Source organism: Ranitomeya imitator, chromosome 6 (genome assembly GCF_032444005.1).
Source record: "Ranitomeya imitator isolate aRanImi1 chromosome 6, aRanImi1.pri, whole genome shotgun sequence".
NCBI lineage: Eukaryota > Metazoa > Chordata > Amphibia > Anura > Dendrobatidae > Ranitomeya > Ranitomeya imitator.
This window is the reverse complement of record NC_091287.1, coordinates 212,543,987-212,562,532: the sequence shown is the minus strand read 5'-3', so window position 1 is coordinate 212,562,532 and position 18,546 is coordinate 212,543,987. Positions and strand designations below refer to the sequence as shown.

The following is an 18,546-nucleotide window of genomic DNA, read 5'->3' as shown; positions in this document are numbered from 1 at the left end:
CAGCATTACTGCTGCACAAGATGGCTCTTTCAGTAACAAACGACGGGGGGGGGGGGGGGGACAGGTTCCCTTACATTTAGGTTGTTGTGCCAGCGTGGCGGTCGCAGGACACATTGCCGGCTACACAGCTGGGGATCAGCTGACGTTACTGAAACCCAATAACACTGGGTCGTATGTTTTTACTGTGCAGCCTGCACTTCTGAGCCGCAACTGGCGGTGTTGGAGCCCAGGAATAGCAGTTCAGGTGGTAGAAAGATGAACACAGCAGGAGACCTGGATGACACCCAATTACTTAATCAGGCAGAGGAGTGGCAAATTCCTGCGAGATCCAGGCCTGGTTCATTTTCAGGAAAGTAAGCCGGTCAACGTTATCGGAGGATAGTCGCATGCGACGGTCTGTTAGTACACCACCTGCGGCACTAAAGACACGTTCCGATAAGACACTAGCCGCAGGGCAAGCCAGCACCTCCAATGCATACTGGCTTAGCTCTGGCCATGTATCCAGCTTAGAGACCCAAAACTTGAACGGGGAAGAGCCGTCTGGGAGTACAGTAAGAGGGCAAGCCATGTAGTCTGTCACCATCTGACGGAACCGTTGCCTCCTGCTGACTGGAGCCGCCGGTGATGGTGTAGACATTTGGGGCGGGCACACAAAAGTGTGCCAGAGTTGTGCCATACTGGGCTTGCCTTGGGCAGAGGCACTGCTTCTGCTCCCTCTTTGGGCAGAGCCTCCCCCACTGCCTCGACGCACTGAGCTGCTTTGTAAAGCACTAGCAGCACTCCTCTCAGTTGGACAGGAGAAGATGATGGAATTCACCAGTGTGTCGTGGTACTCCCGCAATTTACGCTCCCGGGTCAACGCAGGGATGAGGTTTTGGACGTTGTCCCGGTAGCGAGGATCGAGGAGGGTGAACACCCAATAATCAGGCATGTTGAGAATGTGGTCGATGCGGCGGTCGTTTCTCAGGCACTGCAGCATGAAATCCACCATGTGCTGCAGAGTGCCAACCGGCCCAGAAACGCTGTCCCCTGCTTGAGACATGATCTCTGCCCGCTCGTCATCACCCCACCCTCGCTGTACACACTGACCACTGGACAATTGTGTCGCTCCCTCCTCTGGACGGAGCTCTTCCTCCTCCATTGACTCCTCCTCATCCTCCTCACAAATTGGCCCCTGCGTACCCCTTTGTGAGGAACCACGTGGCGCTGACTCTCCAGAAGCTGATGGAAAAGGTGACTCCTCATCCTCCACCTCTTCCACCACATCATCCCTTAACCCTTGCAAAGTTTGCTGAAGCAGGCAGATAAGGGGGACAGTCATGCTGACTAGTGCATCATCTGCACTTGCCATCCGCGTGGAATAATCAAAAGGACGCAAAACCTGGCAGACGTCCTTCATAGTGGCCCACTCTGTGGTTGTGAAGTCTGATCGGCGCTGACTGCGACTTCTTTGCGCCTGATGCAGCTGGTACTCCATAACTGCTTGCTGCTGCTCACACAACCGCTCCAACATATGTAACGTGGAATTCCACCGGGTAGGTAGGTCACATATGATGCGGTGTTCCGGAAGGCGGAATCGGCGCTGCAGAGCAGCAATGCGGGATCTGGCCAAGCTGGAACGCCGCAAGTGAGCACACTCTAGGCGGACCTTGTGCAGCAGGGCATTAAGATCCGGATAGTCCCTCAGAAAACTCTGCACAACCAAATTGAGCACATGTGCCAGACATGGGATGTGAGTGAGGTTGCCAAGGGCCAAAGCTGCCACCAGATTTCGGCCATTGTCACACACTACCATGCCTGGCTGGAGATTCGCTGGCAGTAACCACACATCGCTCTCCTGCTTTATGGCATTCCAGAGCTCCTGCGCTGTGTGGCTTCGATGCCCCAATGAAACTAGTTTCAAGACGGCCTGCTGACGTTTGGCCACGGCTGTGCTCATGTCGGTCATAGGTAAACGTTCACGGGTCCATGTGGGGGTGGACTGTGACGGATCCTGCAGAGAGGAATCAGAGGAACTGGTGTAAGAGGAGGAGTCGATGCGTACAGACTGGATTCCTGCAATCCTTGGAGTGGGCAGGACACGTCCTGCGCCACTCGCACGATCTGTACCTGGCTCAACAACATTAACCCAATGGGCAGTGAGGGAAACATATCGCCCCTGTCCATGCTGACTGGTCCACGCATCGGTGGTGAGGTGGACCTTGCTACTGACGGCGTTCAGTAGCGCATGTTTTATGTTTGCCTCAACATGCCTGTGCAGGGCAGGGACAGCCTGCCTGCTGAAGTAAAAGCGGCTGGGCACCTTGTACTGTGGGACTGCCAATGCCATCAAGTCACGGAAGCTGTCAGTCTCCACCAGCCTGAACGAGAGCATTTCCAGGGACAACAGTTTGGCAATGCCTGCATTCAGAGCCTGTGCTCGGGGGTGGTTGGCCGAGAATGCCCGCCTTTTCTCCCATGCCTGTACTACCGATGGCTGTAGAGTAGACTGGGAGTGTGAGGATGACTGGGAAGGTGGTGCTGTGGGTGGAATTACACAAGGTCTCTGGGAGGAAGCCAAACCAGCTGTGCGTGAGCTGGAGGAAGAGGCAACACGAGCTGAAGAGGTGGTAGCTGCCGCTGTTGGTTGGCCTACATCTTCAGTGTGTTTCTGTAACTCCACCGCGTGCCTGGTCCGCACATGTTTCCACATATTTGTGGTATTGAGGTTGCTGACATTTTTCCCTCTTTTTACTTTATGATGACACAGCTTGCATTTGACAAAACAAATGTCATCTGCAACTGTGTCAAAAAAGGACCAGGCACTGCAAGTCTTGGGAGCGCCCTTTTTGGCTTTGGAAAGAGACAGGCTCCTAACGGGTGCCAAAGTGGAGGCTCCAGGCTCCGCAGTCTTCCCCCTCCCTCTCCCTCTTTGGCCCGTAAGAGGAAGCTCTTCCTCTGAGCTGCTCCCACCACCTTCCTGTTCCTCACGCCACGATGGGTCAAGGACCTCATCATCTCCACTACCCTCTGCCACCAACTGCTCCTCCTGGGTAGTCTCAGCAGCACAGTACGCACGAGAAAGCGGCACCTGAGTTTCATCATCAGATGCGTACTGCGCTGTGGTCACCGGAGGCACTGGCCCACCTGCCTCTTCAGAGTCAGAGAGAAAAAGGTGTTGGGCATCACTGCACACTGCCTCTTCTTCCATTTCTCCAATGCTGCTTGGCTGGCCCCCTGTTTCCAAGCCAAGAGATTCAGAGAACAGAAGTAGAGACGGCTCCTGTCCTGGGCTCTCTGACTGCCTGGCCAATTTGGCAGGTGGTGAAGAGACAGATGGCTGCTCTCCAGTGCTCTGTGCCTGAGAGGATGTGGCACTAACTGAAGTCGATGCCGAGGCGTTAGCTGCCATCCACCCGACAACGGCTTCAATTTGGTCTTCACGCAGCAGCGGTGCACGGCGCTCTCCGACAAAGCTGCGCATGAAGGACTGTTCCCTGCTGAAACTGAGTGACGACGAGTCACCGGCGCCCGCAGCAGGCACAGAATCACCACGTCCTCTCCCTGCTCCTCTCCCTGCTCCGCGCCCACGCCCACGTGCCTTACTCCCTGCCCTCTTCATCTTGGTTGACAGATAAAGATAAGCAGAAAAGTACTAAGGCCTTAGTGTGCTTATTCCTGTAATGCTCCTCCTAACAGGTGTAAGAAACACTAATGTTGTAAATTGTGGACTAAACTTTATTATTTTGCAAATGTGGCCTACACAAGTGTAAGTTGTGTTTGGTGAACTTAACCTTTTTTTTGGTGCAGATCGGGCTACAGAGCTAGTTTAAATCACACGGAGACCGTGCAGACAGCCGTAAACGGCGCTGCAAGGCCAAGAAACCCTCCTCTCGGTTATCCTATATAGTGTTTTTCCACTATTTAGCTGGATACTAGTGGAAAGACACTAATAGGAATTTTTTTTTTCAAATTTTAAACTGGCTGCACTATTTGAAAAAAAGGAAATTGTTTTTCAAGGTATGAGGCAGTAACGCACCCTGAGCTGAATCCAACCGGCTATGGCTGCACACAGACTACAGGGCGAGCTGCGCTCACACAGAGACCGTGCAGACAGCCGTAAACGGCGCTGCAAGGCCAAAAAACCCTCCTCTAGGTTATCCTATATAGTGTTTTTCCACTATTTAGCTGGATACGAGTGGAAAGACACTAATAGGAATTTTTTTTTTCAAATTTTAAACAGGCTGCACTATTTGAAAAAAAGGAAAATTTTTCTCAAGGTATGAGCCAGTAACGAACCCTGAGCTGAATCCAACCGGCTATGGCTGCACACAGACTACAGGGCGAGCTGGGCTCACACGGAGACCGTGCAGACAGCCGTAAACGGCGCTGCAAGGCCAAAAAACCCTCCTCTCGGTTATCCTATATAGTGTTTTTCCACTATTTAGCTGGATACGAGTGGAAAGACACTAATAGGAATTTTTTTTTTCAGATTTTAAACAGGCTGCACTATTTGAAAAAAAGGAAAATTTTTCTCAAGGTATGAGCCAGTAACGAACCCTGAGCTGAATCCAACCGGCTATGGCTGCACACAGACTACAGGGCGAGCTGGGCTCACACGGAGACCGTGCAGACAGCCGTAAACGGCGCTGCAAGGCCAAAAAACCCTCCTCTAGGTTATCCTATATAGTGTTTTTCCACTATTTAGCTGGATACGAGTGGAAAGACACTAATAGGAATTTTTTTTTTCAAATTTTAAACAGGCTGCACTATTTGAAAAAAAGGAAAATTTTTCTCAAGGTATGAGCCAGTAACGAACCCTGAGCTGAATCCAACCGGCTATGGCTGCACACAGACTACAGGGCGAGCTGGGCTCACACGGAGACCGTGCAGACAGCCGTAAACGGCGCTGCAAGGCCCAAAAACCCCCCTCTAGGTTATCCTATGTAGTGTTTTTCCACAATAGAGCTGGAGACTGGTGGAAAAACACTAATAGGAAATTTGAGAAAAAATGTGCAGCAGGCTGCACTAAGAGCAAAAAAGAACAACTGTGTGAGGCAGTGTGAACCCCCCCTGAGCTGAATACAACCGGGTATATGGCTGCACACAGACTACAGAGTGAGCTGCACACACACACACACACAGAGACCTTGCAGAACGCTGTTAAAACAGCGCTGCAAGGCAAGAGCAAGGTGAACAGTGAAGAACACACAGCGTTTTGCTAAATTAGCCTTTGGAAAGGAAAATAAAGCAATTAGCTAGCTCGACTGGCCCTCAGTTAGAACACAGCGTCCTGTCCCTAACTGAAATCACAGCAGAGTGAGCGCAAAATGGCGGCAGCGCTTTTTTATAGTGCAGAGTGACATCATTTCAGCAGCCAATCCCAGCCTTGCCAGTACTTACATGCCCACCATGCTTAACAGGATGTGCCCACACTTTCATTCATTCCTCATTGGCTGCTGCGTTCAATTTGAATTCTGGGAACTTCCGATTCCGGTATCCGATACGCGGGAAGTATCGGAATTCAGTATCGGAATTCCGATACCGCAAATATCGGCCGATACCCGATACTTGCGGTATCGGAATGCTCAACACTACATATGACACTATTGTGAGCACAATCGAAAACCAAGCAGATGCAAAAATATTTCTTTATTGACTGTCCAGGAGAGAGCGGTAAAACATACCTCTATGAAGTTTTAATGCATCACGTTAGAGGGTTGGGAAAAGTTGTATTGCCATCGGCTGCAACAGGTATTGCAGCAAACCTTTTACGAGGAGGTCGCACTATCCATTCACTCTTTGGGATACCAGTTCCAGTCAATGAAATCTGTTTCCAGAATAAAACAAGACATATTTGCAGGAAGATAGTTAAACAACGCAAATCTTTTGATACTTGACGAGTGCACCATGGCACACAAGCTTAATTGACAGACTTCTGCGTGAAGTAATGACTACAAATGTTGCTGAAAAAAAATGAAATTCCTTTTGGAGGTAACGTTTGTCATTGGCGGAGATTTTAGGCAATGCCTTCCAGTCATATCAAATGCAACAAGAACAGATGTTATCGAGTCCAGGTAAAAAATGGCTGACCTTTGGAAACCGTTTAATAAACTTCAACTAATTAACAACATGCGATCTTCTGACCCAGAGTACAGCAACTGACTTCTTAAACTTGGTAACGGTGAACTTAGCAATGAATACAACCTTGGAGAAGACATTATTGAAATACCAGAAGACATGTTGTGCACTGACTGCATCGTAAGTGATGTTTTTGGACAATGCGTTGAAATTGATGTGAACGACCAAAGCAGTGTTGAGAGGGCCTCTTCCCATGTAATTCTCTGTCCCAAGAACGATGACGTGGCTCTGCTAAATTCCTGTGTGATGGATAGAATGCCTGGAGAGTATAAGTTGTACAAAAGTGATGATTCAGTGGATGTAGACAATGAAGATGAACGAGAGCACTATCCAGTTGAATTTTTAAATAGTCTTACGCCATCAGGAATGCCATCCCACAGACTACAACTCAAAGTTGGAACAATCGTAATGTTGCTGCAGAATCTAAATACAAAAAATGGTCTATGTAATGGAACTCGTCTTATTGTTACTGGACTCCATTCCCACGTAATTCAAGCAAGAGTGATCACTGGATCAGCAAAAGGAGACGAAGTGTTCATTCCACGCATTGATTTTATGTCCTTTAGACATCGGTCTTCCATTTAGGCTTCAGCGTCAACCGTTTCCATTAAAACCAGCCTTTGCCATGACAATAAACAAGTCACAAGGTCAAACTCTACACTGTGTTGGCATATATCTACAGGAGCCCGTTTTTTGGTCATGGACAACTCTGCTTTGCATTTTCAAGAGTTAAAATGAGATACAACGTCAAGGTGCAAGTTCTTCCTACCCCTTTACAAGGAAAGTTGCTTATAGATAGTCAAATTGTATTCACAAGAAATGTGGTGTACAAAAATATTTTGGGTTGATATTGTTAACAAATATATATTATAGTGTCGCTGTACTTCTTTCGTCCAGTTTATTTAAATACAGTTAGTGATGTAATGGTTTATATATTTTGATGATCTGTTTAATAATTTCGTTAAATTGTATTACGTTATTTGAGCAATAAAATTTAATGATAATGTATATATTTTACCAGGAAAATCCTGTGTATTCATTGCATTATTCCTAAATCTTCATAAATAAACTACATACATATTCTAGAATACCCGATGCGTTAGAATCGGGTCGTCATCTAGTATATGAATATATAAATATATATGTTTTGAAGTATATTTGGTTTTGAAATTCTCTACATATAAAACAGTCCAAAATCTCTACCACCCTTATTAAATGGTTTTTATTTTATGGTTCGCTTCCTGCTTTCTTATTGAACTTAAAGGTGTTGTCCAGGCTTGGTATGGAAGTCTGCCATTACTCTTTGACTACAGACTTTTGAGTCCATACTTCATGTGTCGTGAGAATACGCTATCAGAATTCTCTGATGCTGGCATGCAAGACTGGGCGGTCACGTGACCACATGTATGAATTTTGCATACTTCCAGCCACATTTCAACTAGACATGCACAGCCTTACTCAATACAAATGAATTGAGCAAGGCCATGCACATCTAATCGGTACGTGACTGCATATATGCAAATTGCATTCTTGTGTTCACCTGAATGCTTGCTCTCACTACAGTCAACGGAGAATCTTGACAACATGGCTTGAGCACACAGAGGATTTCAAAGTCTGATGTAACTGCAGATTTTCATCCCAAACCTGGATAACCCCTTTAATAAACATTTTAAAGTACAGAAATTAGGTTGCAACACAGTATCTGAAAAAACAAAGTTATTACCAATGTGATTATTTCTAGCTATGGTTCAAGGGGTGGTCCAGGTACAGTTTTAAAATAAGTACTACCCTTTGAAAAATAAAAATAAGACCTCCTACATATGCATCATTCCTGTGATGTTGCTGTCGGGTCTCCCAGGGCACACTTGACAGTGTGGTGCTACTTGTACCCTAAAGTCAATCAGCGGCCTATGCTTGGCTGCTGTACACTTACTTCTCTCTAACAAGTAGAAGTAGTAAGTGTGCAGCAGCTCAATAGCATCCGATCCAGAAGACTCAATGTCAGGATTACTGGAACAGTGCCAATGTAGGAGGTGAGTATAAATTATATTTATTTTATCTTCGGAAGTGGTTATCCAGATAGTGGACAGCTTCTTTAAGGACATGGTTTTCACAGTATTCTGCTACAGTATTCTTTCAGCAGTATTCTGCTACAGATGAATCTGGATAAGTTGGAAACTTGGGCCGAAAGGTGGAGTTTAACAATGATAAATGTAAGGTTATACACATGGGAAGAATGAATCAATATCATTATTACTATCGGAATGGGAAACCACTGGGTAAATCTGACATGGAGAAGGACTTAGGGATCCTAGTTAATGATAAACTTACCTGGAGCAGCCAGTGCCAGGCAGAGGCTGCCAAGGCAAACAGGATCGTTGGGTGCATTAAAAGAGGTCTGGATACACCTGATGAGAGTATTATACTGCCTCTGTACAAATCCCTAGTTAGACCGCACATGGAGTACTTTGTACAGTTTTGGGCATCGGTGCTCAGGAAGGATATAATGAAAGTAGAGTGAGTACAAAGGAGGGCAACACAATAAAGGGGATGGGGGAACTACAATACCCAGAGAGATTAGCAAAATTAGGATAATTTAGTCTAGAAAAAAAGACGACTGGGGGGTGACCTAATAACCATGTATAAGTATATACGGGGACAATAGAAAAATCTCTCCGAGGATCTGTTTATACCAAGGAATGTGACGGTCACAAGGGGGCATTCTCTGAGTCTGGAGGAGAGAAGGTTTTTCCACCAACATAGAAGAGGATTCTTTACTGTTAGGGCAGTGAGAATCTGGAATTCCTTGCCCGAGGAGGTGGTGATGGCGAACTCAGTCGAGGATTTCAAGAGAGACCTGGATGTCTTCCTGGAGCATAGCAATATTGTATCTTACAGTTATCCGGTTCTTTAGAAGGACGTAGATCTGGGGATTTATTCTGACAGAATATAGGCTGAACTGGATGGCCAAATGTCTTTTTTCGGCCTTGCGAACTATGTTACTATGTATGTTACATAGAGATTGTTTTGCTACATCTAAACAAATGTTTTTATATGTTATTTTCTTAATGTTGTATATCTTACCACGAATATATTCCTATAGGGTCCAAAAGGAGATACTGTTATTGGTCCTCCAGGTCACCCTGGAGTGCCAGGACTACCTGGACCTCCTGGGTATGGTTTAATTGGTCCAGCAGGAAATCCAGGTCCTCCCGGGCCACCAGGTCCATCATCAATATATGGTTCAGGTTGGTAAACTACATTATAACTTATGGTGATTATTACTTTTATATATTTTTCCCAAAAGTGATTTTACTTAAAAAAGTGTAGAGATAAATATCAAGTTTTTTTCTCCAAAAAACACTAACCTTCTTTATGACAGCTTTACTTTTTAGATAGTTTTGTTTTATATCCAGTGCATCTGAAATCTGAGTCCCTCTTCCATCTAAATGTTTGCAGTTCTTGCTTCCTTCTTAAATTACACTGACATTTTCAGGTTTTTTTTAGTAAAAATTGTATTTACTTAATTTTTTTGTTACATCCTTTTTAAATTTTGCCTTATATACAAAGTAATTATATGGGAAAGAATATTTCTTAACATTTTTTTTCCTGTAAACTCCAATTTTTCCAAGTCCTTAAAGTGGAGTAAAAGTGTGACAACAGTGTTCTCAACAGCAATCTGGAAGTCAGATGCTTCCAGGGGTCTTCCCTATGCTATTCTCCTTCCGTTCAACACTTTTTCCATCGATTTGAACATTTTCACTGCCCCTCAAACCCCTCTGTAGGGTCTGCCGGAAAAAAAGCTTGAATTTCTAATTGACTCCCATTATACTCATTACTCAAAACAAGCATCCGAGCATTAGGAATTGCACGTTTTGAGTAACAAGCATGCAAGCATTTTAGTGCTTGCTCATCTCTAGTGATATATCCTTTATGCAAAGTCAGACAGTTCTTAGGAGGGGAATGATAAAGATTTAGAAAATCTTCAACTCTTTCTGCTGCAACAAATTTGTTTTTCCGATTTTATTTTTTTTTTTCTCTCCTACCAAGAGCCAAAACTTTTTGTTTTTGGGGGATGAAGTGTAGCTTTAATTGACATTTTATTTTACCATACAATGTAGTGGCAAATGGGAAAAAATTAGACTGTGGTAAAATTGTAAAAAAAAAATTGCAATTCTGTTTTCAGGGTTTTGTTTTTACAACATTACATGTGGTAAAAAGTAACTACCATATTTAGCAGCATGGTGAGTACCAATATTAAAACATAACTTTTAGTTATGCTCATTTAAAACCATATAACCAAGACACAAACTCTAAAAAACACCAAAGTCCCTATACACAGTTTTTTATTCTGTCTAAACCACAGTGGTTGGAAAAGAAAGAAGCAAATAACACAGGGTTATAGAGATCACCTGATTTAATTTTTTTTGGGCACGGCTCTCTGATTAGATTTTATTCTTTTGCCGGTGTTCATGGCACGCACACCAACCCTCCACATCCGCCATCTTAGTAACCCCACAGTCAGCAGTTCATCTCTTTATGCTCCGCCCCTTGGGGCTTAGTTATCAGGGAGACTTAGGCTATGTTCACACGTTCCTGATTTCCCTCTTTTTTTTTCAGGACTAAAAACCGCAGCTCTTGGCAGAAAACGCAGGTCCTTTTTTTGGTGCTTTTTTGGTGCTTATTTGGTGCGTTTTTTGATGCTTTTTTTATGCAGTTTTCTATGCAGAGTCTGTGTGTTTTCTAGGAAGTTTTTTAGGGTTAAAATGGCTGAAAATACCCTAACCCTACCCCTAACCCTAACCCTACCCCTAACCCTAACCCTACCCCTAACCCTAACCCTACCCCTAACCCTACCCCTAACCCTACCCCTAACCCTACCCCTAAGGATGGTGTGAACATGGCCTTACACATTCATAGGCTGCAGTACTGCTGTCAATACTCAACTGCAGGGTCATCCTACATGTGACTATCAAAACTCCGCTGATCTCAGCTATAGTCACATGTGTTAAGTCAACTGATAGCATTCCTTTTGGCTGCATGACCTCTCATGTTCCGCCCATCAGGGTTGTATCATTCATCCCTTGTGCTATGCAGGTTTTCATGCCTCTTTTATTACTCAACCCTGCATACCTAGCTTCTAGCCACACACTCCACAACTTACAGCCTATTAGGGCTGTTTTAAAGGATTGGTTGGTGCGTTCCACTGGTCTTGTATCAACGTCTCTAAAATGAAATAGAGTATAAATATATTCATAACGATTCTTTCATTGCATTAGTTCCCATAATACACATCTTCCAATGTGCAAAGGGTTTTTTTTTTTCAGGGGATAAATTTTTCGCAGCACAAAGTTATGAGTGCAGAAGATATCTATAGTATTCACATTTAGGGGTGAAAATCCCAAAATAGACAAGCCACAAACCCAGATATACAGTGGGTACGGAAAATATTCAGACCCCTTTAAATTGTTCACTCTTTGTTTCATTTCAGCCATTTGATTAATTCATAAAAGTTCATTTTTTCACATTAATGTACACTCTGCACCCCATCTTGATGAAAAAACAGAAATGTAGAATATTTTGCAAATGTAATATTTCCTTGTGATCCTCCTTGAGATGGTTCTACTCTTTCATTGGAGTCCAACTGTGTTTAATTAAACTGATAGGACTTGATTGGGAAAGGTACACACCTGTCTATATAAGAACTCACAGTTCATAGTGCATGTCAGACCAAATGAGAATCAAAGAAACTAGCCAAGGACCTCAGAGATAGAATTGTGGCAAGGCACATATGTGGACAAGGTTACAACAGAATTTCTGCAGAACTCAAGGTTACTAAGAGCAAAGTTTTCTCTCTAATCTTTAAATTGAAGAAGTTTGGGACCACCAGAAGTCTTCTGAGACCTTGCCATCTAGCCAAACTGAGCAATTGTGGGAGAAAAGGCTTGGTGAGAGAGGTAAAGAAGAACCTCAAGATCACTGTGGCTGAGCTCCAGAGGTACAGTAGGGAGATGGGAGAAAGTTCTACAAAGTCAAAAATCACAGCAGCCCTCTACCAGTCAGGACTTTATGGCAGAGAGGCATGACAGAATCCTCTCCTCATTGCAATACATATGAAATCCCCCGTAGTTTGCTAAAAAAAAACATGAAGGACTCCCAGACTGAGAAATAAGATTCTCTGATCTGAGACAAAGATAGAACTTGTTGGTCATAATTCTAAGCGGTATGTGTGGAGAAAACCAGGCACGGCTCATCACCTGCCCAATACAATCCCAATAGTGAAACATGGTGGGGCAGCATCATGCTATGGGGGTGTTTTTCAGCTGCATGGCAGGACGATTGGCTGTCATTGAAGGAAACAGGAATGTGGCCTAGTACAGAAATATCCTGGATGAAAACCTCTTCCAGAGTTCTGTGGACCTCAGACTTGGCCGAAGGTTCACCTTCCAACAAGACAATGACCCTAAGCACACAGCTAAAATAACACTGCTGTGGCTTCAGAACAACTCTCTGACCATTCTTGACTGGCCCAGCCAGAGCCCTGACCTAAACCCAATTGAGCATCTCTGGAGAGACCTGAAAATGGCTGTTCACCATCCAACCTAATGGAACTGGAGAGGATCCGCAGGGAAGAAAGGCAGAGGATCCCCAAATCCAGGTGTGAAAAACTTGTTGCATCATTCCCAAGAAGACTCATGGCTGTTCAAAAGGGTGATTCATATACTCAATACTACTCAATGCTGAGCAAAGGGTCTGAATACTTATGACGATGTTATATTTCAGTTTTTTAATACATTTTCAAAAATTACTACATTTCTGTTTGGGTTTTTTTCAGTCAAGATGGTGTACATTAATGAAAAAAAATGAACTTTTTAGAATGGCTGCAATGAAATAGAGTGAAACATTTAAAGGGGTATGAATACTTTCTGTTCCCTCTGTATACAGTGCAAAGTCCTACTGTGCAATCAACACAATTGTAACATAGTAACATAGTAATTAAAGTTGAAGGTAGACTTTAAGTCCATCTAGTTCAACCCATAGCCTAACCTAACATGCCGTAACATGTTGATCCAGAGGAAGGCAAAAAAAAAACCATGTAGCAAAAGGTAAGCTCAACATTGAAAAAAATTCCTTCCCGACTCCACTAACAACAATCAGACTAGTTCCCTGGATCAACGAATCTAATATATATAACCTGTAACATTATACTTTTCAAGAAAGGCATCCTGTCCCCTCTTAAATTTAAGTAATGAATCACTCATTACAACATCATATGGCAGAGAGTTCCATAGTCTCACTGCTCTTACAGTAAAGAATCCGCATCTGTTATTATGCTTAAACCTTCTTTCCTCCAGACGTAGAGGTTGCCCCCTTGTCGCTGTCTCAGGTCTATGATTAAAAAGATCATTAGAAAGGTCTTTGTACTGTCCCCTCATATACTTATACATTAATATAAGATCACCCCTTAGTCTTCATTTTTCCAAATTAAATAGCCCCAAGTGTAATAACCTGTCTTGGTATTACAGACCCCTCAGTCCTCTAGTAACCTTGGTCGCTCTTCTCTGCACCCGCTCTAGTTCAGCTATGTCTTTCTTATACACCGGAGACCAGAACTGTGCACAGTATTCTAAGTGTGGTCGAACTAGTGACTTGTATAGAGGTAAAATTATGTTCTCCTCATGAGCATCTATGCTTCTTTTAATGCATCCCATTATTTTATTTGCCTTTGTAGCAGCTGCCTGACACTGGCCACTAAATGTGAGTTTGTCATCCACCTATACACCCAGGTCTTTTTCATTGACTGTTTTGCCCAGTGTTTTAGAAGTAAGCACATAGTCATACATCTTATTACTTCTACCCAAGTGCATGACCTTGCATTTATCCCCATTAAAGCTCATTTGCCATTTGTCAGCCCAAGCTTCTAATTTACATAAATCATCCTGTAATATAAAATTGTCCTCCTCTGTATCCCTGCAGAGTTTAGTGTTATCTGCAAATATTGAAATTCTGCTCTGTATGCCCCCTACAAGGTCATTAATAAATGTTAAGAAGAAGAGGGCCCAATACTGACCCCTGTGGTACCCCACTGCTAACCACGACCCAGTCCGAGTGTGATCCATTAATAACCACCCTTTGTTTCCTATCCCTGAGCCAGCTCTTAACCCACTTACACATATTTTCCCCTATCCCCATTATTTTCATTTTATGTATCAACCTTTTGTGTGGCACCGTATCAAAAGCTTTTGAAAAGTTCCCTTGGTCCAGTCCGAAACTTACCTCTTCATAGAAATTGATCAGGTTTGTCTCACAGGAACGGTCCCTAGTAAACCCATGTTGATATTGGGTCATGAGTAGGGTTGAGCGACTTTTTTTTTTTAGGATCGGGTCGGGTTTCACGAAACCCAACTTTCTCAAAAGTCGGGTCGAGTGAAATCGGCCGATCCTATAGAAAAGTCGGGGTCGGCCGAAACACATAACCCAATGCAGTGCAATGGGATACTAATGGTTCCCAGGGTCTGAAGGAGAGGAAACTCTCCTTCAGGCCCTGGGATCCATATTAATGTGTAAAATAAAGAATAAAAATAAAAAATATTGATATACTCACCCTCGGACGCGCCCTGGTTCTAACCGGCAGCCTGCGTTCCTAAAAATGAGCAAGTGAAGGGCCTTCGATGATGTCACGGCTTGTGATTGGTCGCGTGAGCGGTCACATGGGCGGTCACGCGACCAATCACAAGCCGCGACGTCATCTAAGGACCTTCACGCGCTCATTCTTAGGAAGGAAGGCTGCCGGTTAGAGCCAGAGCGCGTCTGAGGGTGAGTATATCCCTAATAGGGATCCCTAATAGGAATATACTCACCCTCGGACGCGCCCTGGTTCTAACCGTCAGTCTTCCTTCCTAAGAATGAGCGCATGAAGGACCTTAGATGACGTCGCGGCTTGTGATTGGTCGTGTGACCGCCCATGTGACCGCTCACGCGACCACTCACAAGCCGCGACGTCATCGAAGGCCCTTCACTTGCTCATTTTTTTTTGGAACGCAGGCTGCCGGTTAGAACCAGGGCGCGTCCGGGGGTGAGTATATCAATATTTTTTATTTTTATTCTTTATTTTACACTTAAATATGGATTCCGATACCGATTTCCGATATCGCAAACATATCGGAACTCGGTATCGGAATTCCGATACCAGATCAGAAGATCGCCGACCTCATGGCCGACCCCACACAAGGGTCGGGTCGGGTTTCATGAAACCTGACTTTGCCAAAAGTCGGCGACTTCTGAAAATGGCTGACCCGTTTTGCTCAACCCTAGTCATGAGGTTATTCCTCTTCAGATACTCCAGCATAGCATCCCTTAGAATGCCCTCCAGAATTTTACCCACAGTAGAGGTTAAGCTTACTGGCCTATAATTTCCGAGTTCAGTTTTTGTCCCCTTTTTGAATATTCGCATCACATCTGCTATACGCCAGTCCTGTGGTACAGACCCTGTTATTATGGAATCTTTAAAGATTAAAAATAATGGTCTATCAATGACTGTACTTAATTCCTGCAGTTCTCTGGGGTGTATCCCATCCGGGCCCGGAGATTTGTCAATTTTAGTGATTTTTAGATGCCGCCGTACTTCCTGCTGGGTTAAGCAGGGGGCATTTAATGGGGAATTTTTGTTATCACTGATCATATTGTCTGCCATGGAATTTTCTTGAGTAAATACTGATGAAATAAAAGTCATTAAGCATATTGGCTTTTTCTTCATCTTCATCCACCATTTCACCCAGACTATTTTTAAGGGGGCCAACACTATCATTTTTTATTTTCTTACTATTTATGTAGTTAAAGAATATTTTGGGTTTATTTTTACTCTCTGGCAATGAGTCTCTCTGTCTCAATCTTTGCTGCCTTGATTTGCTTTTTACAGAATTTATTTAATTTTCTGTATTTATTTAATGCCTCATCACTACCTACTTCCTTTAATTCTCTAAATGCTTTCTTTTTGTCCCTTATTGTGCCCCTTACAGCTCTATTTAGCCATATTGGTTTCCTCCCATTTCTAGTATGTTTATTCACATATGGTATATACTGTGCACAGGTCCTATTCAGAATGCTAATAAACGTCTCCTATATTGTTTGTGTATTTTTGTCTCAGGATATCATCCCAGTTAATTGCACCTAGATCCTCTCTCATCCGTTGGAAATTTGCCCTCCTGGAGTTTAGTTTTCTTGAAAACTTATTATTTTGTGATCACTATTTCCCAAGTGACCGCCAACCCTTATATTTGATATGCGGTCTGGCCTGTTGGTTAATAATAGGTCTAGCAGTGCCCCCCTTCTTGTTGGGTCCTGAACCAGTTGTGAAATGTAATTGTTTCTCATAGTTGTCAAAAAAGGTTTACCTTTGCTGGATCTGCAGGTTTCTGTTCCCCAATCTATTTCAGGGTAGTTGAAGTCCCTATAATAATGACTTCTCCTTGAGTCGCAGCTTCATCTATTTGCTTTATGAGGATATTCTCCGTTGCTTCCATTATTTTTGGAGACTTATAACTAACCCCTATCAGTAATTGGTAGGACTTAAACTATACAAAAAATATCCAGGTTGTGGAGAGGTTGAAGCTGACAATGCAAAAAGCCCTCTGCTTATTTCAGATAATTAGACACAAAGCTAGCATGGCAGAAAATAGGTCCAGTCTCATGACCCTAATAAAAGTATTTCTTAAAAAATATGCATGCTAGCACTATTCAACCCCTCAATGCGGTGGGCTCACAATCATGGGCTACATCCAGAGGCCATGCTCAGCCAAACACTGCACATATGGGGGGGGGATCAAAAATAAGTATACACTAGCAACTTCAAGAATAGAGTACACCATTAGTGGAATCATATGGAAAGATCAAATTTCAAACTACTAAAAGGTCTATATATACAGCTCTGGTAAAAATTCAGAGACCATCACATGAAAACCCTGTCATGGGCAGCCCAATCTCCAGACCTGAACCCCATTTTGAAAACCTCTATAATGTAGTCAAGAGGATGATGGATAGTCACAAGTAGGGTTGAGCGACTTTTAGTTTTTTAGGGTCGAGTCGGGTTTCACGAAACCCGACTATCTCAAAAGTCGAGTCGAGTGAAATCGGCCGATTATCGCGTAAAGTCGGGGTCGGGATCGACCGAAACACGAAACCCAATGCAAGTCAATGGGGAAGCATAGTCGGCAGCGAGTGGAGGCCAGGAAAACACCTACAGTGCCCATTTTAATGGCCAAAACATCCATTCTTGGTACTGAAGCTTGTCAATCTTAATTTACCTTATAATAATAGTTAGGCATTGGACATAGGGGGTAATTTAGCAAAATTTGTGGGGGGTATGGCTGGGTCAAGTATTTAGTGGGCCCAGGAAACTTGGACCACGTCACGGCAGTGGAGCAGGGAGAGGTAAGTATTTCAACTTTGCAAGTGCTGTGAGCCAGAGCAAGCATGGGGGGGCCCTCTGGTTCGCATTGCCACTGGCACAGGGCCCCTCAAAGTACGGCGGTGTGTTTGCATGGCGGGGGTGCCTCCCACCGGCAGCGACACTTTTGCGTACTATGAGGGGCCCTGTGCCAGTGGCAATACGAACGAGTGGCCCCCCCCCACCTGATTAAGGAACCTGCACTTTCATCTGCACCTTCCTATTTGTCTCCGTGTAAGGTGGTATAGTATGTGGGAAGGGGAACCTCACTTTCAGCAGGGTCAGAATCTGGCTGTGTAGCATGCACGGGGAATGTAGCGGTCTGGGTCAATGTACCAGCAGTGTCATCTAGCACTGGCTGGGCAATGGGCAGGATGAGGAGGAAACACAGATATAGGCCCAAATAATAAAGTGGGCTAAATGCATTTCAAAATTGGTAACAGGACTAACCAGGTGGCATTGCTTTGTTCAGTGGAGGACAACTGTACTGAGAGGCTGACACAGAGAGTAGGCCCAAATCAGTAAGTAGTCTAAATGCAGTTCAAAATTGGCAACAGTAGTAAACAGACAGCACAGCTTTGTTCAGTGGAGGAGAACAGCAAGGAGCGGCAAACACCGTTAGTAGGCCCCAACCCAACTAGTAGGCCAAATGCAGTCTAACATTAACAACTACTTAACGAGAGTCTGAAAATGGAATTTCAGGACAGGAAACCAGGAGAACAGCAAGGAGCGGCAGACACTGTTATTAGGTCCCAACCCAACTAGTAGGCCAAATGCAGTTGTTCCATTTAACAACTATTTAACAAGAGCCTGAAGATAGAAGTTAGTAGGCCCCAACCAAACTAGTAGCCCCACTGCAGTTTTAAAATTCCGATAGGCTGAAAACCTGATAATTGCAGGTCATTTTTTTAAAGAGGACAGCTGTATTGAGTGACGCAGCCAGACAATGCAAGTAGGCCTTACACCACAAAGTTGGCTCG

At 44.1% G+C, this 18,546-nt stretch overlaps 1 protein-coding gene across 2 annotated transcripts in view; it reads left to right on the top strand.

The window, feature by feature from the left end:
• Nucleotides 1–18,546, top strand: part of COL15A1 (collagen type XV alpha 1 chain) — a 1,189,398-nt gene that overhangs the window by 997,429 nt on the left and 173,423 nt on the right. For both annotated transcript variants that reach the window (XM_069730463.1, XM_069730464.1), the window contains one exon: nt 9,224–9,368. In XM_069730463.1, coding sequence (XP_069586564.1) covers nt 9,224–9,368 — 145 coding nt within the window. The remainder of the gene's footprint in view (nt 1–9,223; nt 9,369–18,546) is intronic.